The sequence below is a fragment of the Vicia villosa genome, unplaced genomic scaffold (genome assembly GCF_029867415.1).
Source record: "Vicia villosa cultivar HV-30 ecotype Madison, WI unplaced genomic scaffold, Vvil1.0 ctg.001839F_1_1, whole genome shotgun sequence".
Taxonomy (NCBI): Eukaryota; Viridiplantae; Streptophyta; class Magnoliopsida; order Fabales; family Fabaceae; genus Vicia; species Vicia villosa.
In genome coordinates, this window is record NW_026705742.1 from 92,347 (window position 1) to 98,897 (window position 6,551).

At 33.4% G+C, this 6,551-nt stretch overlaps 1 protein-coding gene across 1 annotated transcript; it reads left to right on the plus strand.

Annotated features, from left to right (window-relative positions):
- Positions 1-1,629: 1,629 nt before the first annotated feature.
- On the plus strand, positions 1,630-5,044 carry LOC131636814 (large ribosomal subunit protein uL3). Its single transcript, XM_058907407.1, has 6 exons — positions 1,630-1,725; positions 1,825-1,924; positions 3,346-3,456; positions 3,586-3,890; positions 4,052-4,461; positions 4,607-5,044. Exons 2-6 carry the CDS (start codon positions 1,840-1,842, stop codon positions 4,863-4,865), a joined length of 1,170 nt encoding a protein of 389 aa, XP_058763390.1. The 5' UTR covers positions 1,630-1,725; positions 1,825-1,839; the 3' UTR covers positions 4,866-5,044.
- The last annotated feature ends 1,507 nt before the right edge of the window (positions 5,045-6,551 follow it).

Below are 6,551 nucleotides of genomic sequence, written 5' to 3' on the forward strand. Positions count from 1 at the left end.
TACCTTCGTTTGGGAATCGGCTGTGCACTGTTCGTTAATTTACCGTTCCTAAGGTTCATACAAGGTCTTGATATTGTCTAGACAAAAATAAAGCAATTGATTAAAACAATCCGCTTGACACGGTCCCACTGGGCGTGCCAATTTGTTTACGGTGATTTCCGGTAAACAACCGCTAGTCTTCCAAACTATAATAAATATGATTTGGTTACTCGCAGGATCGACTAGATTGATCCTAGGACACATAGTCAAAAAGATTGTTTATCAATGTTCATTCGAACCATATTCATGATTCGTCTTCGTCAATAAGCGTTGTTCGATTAAAGAACAAGTAATCTTGATAATCACTTTGTTATATGTAAGTATGATTTTGATGAAAAGATAAGTAACATAACATATGAAACTAAAAGGACTGTTAAAACATAAAGGATCTTAGAATGCAGGAACGTTAAAAGACTTTGAAAATAAATGACATGAAGGTAATTCGAAAGTAAATGATATTAAAGTAATTCGAAAGTAAATGACATTAAAGTAAAGATACAGAAATGTAAATGGCAAGAAGTAAATGGAATGCAGTAATTCTGAAAGATATTTGAAAACGAAAGATAATACACATGTATTAAAGTGGTGGTGTCATACGTACATTTTCTCAGCGAACTCTTTCTCTTAACGCTTGATACTTGAGTAAATATGTGAGTGATTTGTACAAAATGAACACACAGAATCCTAACATTAAGACTCCTATTTATACTAGTTTCGACCTTAACGGTCCTACACTAATCTGCTGCCACGTCTCTCATAAGAACTTCCAGCGACGCCATCTGTTACTTGGACAGTTACGAAACCGTCTTTGAATTTCAAATCTTCCCGCCTGAGTCCGTCTTCGACGCGTGGCAGTGTATTAAAAACACTACGAAAACACGCTAAGTAGTAATACTTGAATATATTTATAAATTTTGTCTAAGTCCTTGAAGACACATACTTTCGCTAGCTTTCAGTATTCATTATCTTCATAACGAACTTAGAATTCTCGAAGCATGGCCATCAGTAGTCATTCTTTTATTTTTAAGGGATGACCATCAGTAACCATCTTTCCTTCGATTTTCCACTTCTTCGAAGGACAAATATCACAAAACGAAATCTTCAAAATATTAATATAGTATAATTTCAATTTTTTCAATTTTTTATTTATTTTAGATATATGTTAATTTTTAATTATTCCAAAATATTAATATAGTATAATTATTATTAAAAAAACAGAAATTTATTTTAATTTCTGTTAATTTATTACTCCAGGACGAATTTGTGTTCTTGTCTAAAATTTATTTTAATTTTCTAATAACAACGTATATTCTGGATTTCAATTTCCAGAACCACTCTTATGGTGACTTTGTTGTGTGATTAAGTAAGTATTATCAGAAAATAGTATGAATTTAAAAAAAAAAATTATTTAGTGTGTTTTAGGGTATGTTGTGTATTTGAAGCGCTGTTAGGGTATTTTTAAAATTTCGCCAGTGTCTGATAATTATGGAGGGTGCATTTAAGAATACCCTTATTTGTTATAGACAGTAAAGCCCACATATATTTGGATCCGAAGCCCGTTGAGTTAGTTATTCTAAGGTAGAACTAAGAGCAAATGCCGCAGAGAAATACAGTAGTTATATAAACGCAGAGTCTGAAAACCTAACAATCATAACATTTTTAAGATCTCAAAACCTATTGCTGCTGGTAAGTTTTTTCGACGAATCTTTTCTTTCATTCTAAGATCTGTAACTGTTCAAAAGTTTGAAGCCGTTAATTGTTTGTTCATTGTTGTTGATTTTGCAGTTGAAGGTAGAAAAAATGTCTCACAGAAAGTTTGAGCACCCAAGACATGGTTCTCTCGGCTTTCTCCCAAGAAAGCGAGCTGCTCGACATCGCGGAAAAGGTTTTTAACACTTCATTTTCACTTTGAATAAGCGAGCTGATTTTAATTACATAATTGAAGATTTTTCGGAATCAATGATATAATTTGAATCCAGTGTTTTGAAAAATAAAGGATATAAATTGATTGATTTTTTGGACTTCATTTTTCAGTTTTTATCACTAATTCAGATTAATTACGTTTTTGAAAACATTACTGATGAGTGATTTCAAAAATAAAGGATAATTGGTTTTATTTTACTGAATGTTTTTCGGTGCATTATCATGTTATTGCCATTTCCTTTTGTGATGATTGAAACCTGCTTCCATTGGTAACTGGTTAATCAAGGCTGGAATCTCAAAAACGGCTTATCTAGCCTTAATCCTTTTGTTAGGGTTTTGGTTTGGAATACAAATGAGCTAGAGAATTGGCATCTATTTTGCCATAGGCTTTTGGTTTGGAAGCATTTCTTCATTACTATTGGAATTTGGTCGTGTCATGATTGATGCACTGATATATTATTTTACATTAATTTTTTTTTAAGATCAAAGACTTATATATTAACGATAGACTATAGTATGATCCATATATTGGAGTTAACGATTTTTACATTTACTGAATATTTATCTTTATCCCTTTATCAATTAAATATTAAATTGTTCTTGTACTTTTTGTGAGTTTAGAATTCCAAGGTATTCTGATGTACACATAAATCATACTTTTGGCAAATGTTTCTTTTGTAGATTTCACTTGTAATGTATATGATCATGATTTGTGATTTTATACTCCATGAGATGAGATGGGTGCTTCACTATACACCTGTTTAATTCATATCTTTGTTTGCAATTTTCTAAGATGTGTTACTATCATATTACTATTGGTTTGTTTGGGAAACAATACAGATATGCTTGTTGGTTACTTGGATTATTTATTTCTTATAAGTCATTCATTCATGAAATATGCTTAGTTTTTCAATTATTATTATAATAATTTATGGAACAATAAATAAAGGTATACCCCATTGTTTATTTTTTGGTGTTTTGTGATTAAACTTTTCTCATGTTCCAATCTGCATTCTTACACTGTTTGGAAATTAATATCTGTCTGTATATATTGCTGTTTGGTATTTGTATTTGCTTTGCTATTCATAACTATATTTAATATCTGTTTTTTTTTATTATTATGTTGTCTGTTTTCTAGTTTTAGTTCTGTCTCATTTATCTGTCTTCTATTATCTATGTTTAATGTTTATGTCTATATCTCTAAGTTTGGTGACTAATTTTGAAATACAAAACAAATTATATATGTCGTGTCACGTGTGACTAGCTTTCCTATGTTTGTTGTTGAGCCTATGGTTGTTCACATAGATCTATTGCATGATGTGGTTATTAATGTTATGCCACTGTTCTTTTTCCCTGAACACCTCATCTAATTTTTCACTGCAGTGAAAGCCTTTCCAAAAGATGATCCTACTAAACCATGCAGCTTGACTGCTTTTGTTGGCTACAAGTCTGGGATGACCCATATTGTTAGGGAGGTCGAGAAACCTGGATCCAGTAAGTGTCATGTTTTGGAATTCTTTTGAGATCATCATGTCATCATCTTGTCTGCCTTTTTTCTTCTCATATTGAATTCTAGATATGTCCAATGTTAATTTGGACTGATAATGTTCCTTGCTTTTGTAGAGCTTCACAAGAAAGAGACATGTGAAGCTGTCACTATCATTGAAACTCCTCCACTTGTTGTTGTTGGAGTGGTGGGATATGTGAAGACACCACGAGGCCTTCGCACTCTGAATACTGTTTGGGCTCAGCATCTCAGTGAAGATATCAAGCGTCGGTTTTACAAGAACTGGTGCAAGTCAAAGAAGAAGGCTTTTACCAAATATTCCAAAAAGTATGAAACAGAAGAAGGGAAGAAGGATATTCAAACTCAGCTTGAGAAATTGAAAAAATATGCTACTGTCATCCGTGTTCTTGCTCATACTCAGGTACCAAAAATGTTGTTCATTATCTTTTCTGAGTTTCATCTGTTCTGTTAAAATGTGTTAGTCCGTTCCAATTTTTTTAAATTAAAGTTTTAGGGTTATTATTTTAGTGGACTTGAAACTACTATGGTTGTAATGTAATGGTATGTCTTTGGTTACTGAAGATAAGGAAGTTGAAGGGTCTAAAACAAAAGAAAGCTCATTTGATAGAGATCCAAGTTAATGGTGGAACAATAAGCCAGAAGGTGGACTATTCATACAGTTTCTTTGAAAAGCAAGTCCCTGTTGATGCTGTTTTTCAAAAGGATGAGATGATTGATATCATTGGAGTAACTAAGGGTAAAGGTTATGAAGGTGTGGTAACTCGTTGGGGTGTCACCCGCCTTCCACGGAAGACACACAGAGGTCTAAGGAAGGTTGCTTGTATTGGTGCTTGGCACCCTGCTCGTGTTTCTTTCACAGTTGCCAGGGCTGGTCAGAATGGATACCATCATCGTACTGAATTGAACAAGAAGATCTACAAGGTTGGCAAGACTGACCAAGAGTCACACACAGCCATCACAGAATTCGACAGGTAAGTATTGTAGTAGACAAGTATTGCCAATAAAATATGTATCTCTAGGAAAGCTCATAGGTTTTGAATTGTGTTAATTGCAATTCTCTTTATCAGCTTCTGCAATATTTAATTAATCACGTTCTTTGTGTGATTTTCTTTGCAGGACTGAGAAGGATATTACTCCTATGGGTGGATTTCCTCATTATGGTATAGTGAAGCATGACTATCTTATGGTGAAGGGAGGCTGTGTTGGACCAAAGAAGCGAGTTGTCACTCTTCGTCAGTCACTTCTCAAGCAGACGTCTCGATTGGCTCTTGAAGAGATCAAATTGAAGTTCATTGACACCTCCTCCAAGTTTGGTCATGGTCGCTTCCAGACTACTCAGGAGAAACAGAAGTTTTATGGTCGTTTGAAAGCTTAGTTTTTGTTTTATTATGGTTATGTTTATCAGCTCTATCTAGAGTTTATCTTTGCAAATAATTTTTGCATCAGAATTAGATATTGTGTTCTTTCTTTGTTAAAGTCAGTCGTTGTTTACATTTCTCATTGAGAAAACAATTTTGTTATTTGCCCTGGAACATGAATGATCAGTTTTACTTTGGTATTTGTCTTCATTGCTTTTTACTTGTATTTATGTTGGGTCGAATGTTGCTATCACGTTTGTAAGACTATTCTTTTTTTGAAAACAAAGAGCAAAGGCATATTGGTACAAGGATGGTGAGATCTAAACACTTGCCCGATTGTAGGGGTGATCGCGGTGCGGTTTGGGCGGTTTTGACGAAAAAAATCATCCGAACCGCAAGAGAAAAAATCGTGCAGTTTGGTTTGGTTCGGTTGGCTTTTAAAAAAAATCCGAACCAAACCAAACTAAAGCGGTTTGGTTCGGTTCGGTTGGTTCGGTTTTTTACAAATATTTTATTGAACAATACATACATATAGATGACAACATAACTTTGTATTTAGACATTCATACACTATCAAATAACAACAAAACTCGTCATGTTTTGACAACAACTTTCTATTTAATATGTAAAAATTAAATTAGACAAAAGTTAAATAATAAACATAAAATAAAAGTATAAAACAATATAAAAAGTATTAGAAATGAAACAAAAAAATAGAAGAGAGGAGAGATTAGGGAAGGTGAAAAAGAAAAAACAAAAGAGTTGAGAGATTAGAGAAGAAGATGTGCGATAAAAATGAAACTTAGGGAACATTTGCATAAAAATAAGAAGGTAAAAAAGAAAGAATATAAGAGAGTAGAGATTATAGAAAAAGAGGGAAGATGTGTGTGGCAAAGAAGGCGCGATAATACTATTAGAGATTTGAAAAGATCAGGACTAAAATCATATGTGTAAGGACGAGAAAATTGTTCTTAATCATAAGGCTAAGGTATAATACATTTAAGTTTGGGTTGGATGTGAGTTAAGTAAAAGTTAGGTTGTAACATAATGCGGTTTGATTCGGTTTGGTTCGGTTTACAAAATACAAACCGCAAACCGAACCGAACCGTGCGGTTTTATTAAAAGATGACCCAAACTAATCCGAACTAAATGCGGTTTTTTGCGGTTTCGATTTGGTTTGGTTTGGTTTGCGGTTTTCTATTGGGTTGGTTTGGTTTTGAGCACCCCTACCCGATTGTACCATATTACAACATCTGCTAGGAAGAAAGTCAACACTATAACATATCTTACAAATTTTAGTGGGGAAGTGAGTATATCAACCGATCGTACGGTATGATTGTTCTCGATTGCTTTTCGGTTTATTTCAGAAGGTGCCTTAGCTCATGAGGTCGGTTTTATGTGCTTTAGGATTCACTAATTTAGGAGATATATGGTGACTGTAACATTTTTTATTGCAGGGTTTAAAGAAACTATGCTGGTGGGAAAAAGTCTTGGTCCTTACGGGTTCATTCCTGAACCTGATATTTAGTTTTCAAACTATCAGTTTTGGAATACTTGTGGCCAAAAATATTTAATGCAGGTTGTTCATGGTTGGAGACTTCAGATTTTCCACCAATTTTGAAAGAAGTAAATGTCTATAAAAGACTGGAGATTGATTGCACTTTGTAATATTTTGTATAAATTGATAGTTAAAGTTCTTACAT

Coding starts and splice junctions, on each gene's coding strand:
- LOC131636814 (XM_058907407.1), top strand. CDS start 1,840: ATGTCTCACAGAAAGTTTGAGCACCCAAGACATGGTTCTCTCGGCTTT. Junction 1,925..3,345: donor TGCTCGACATCGCGGAAAAG/GTTTTTAACACT, acceptor TTTTCACTGCAG/TGAAAGCCTTTCCAAAAGAT. Junction 4,462..4,606: donor GCCATCACAGAATTCGACAG/GTAAGTATTGTA, acceptor TTTTCTTTGCAG/GACTGAGAAGGATATTACTC.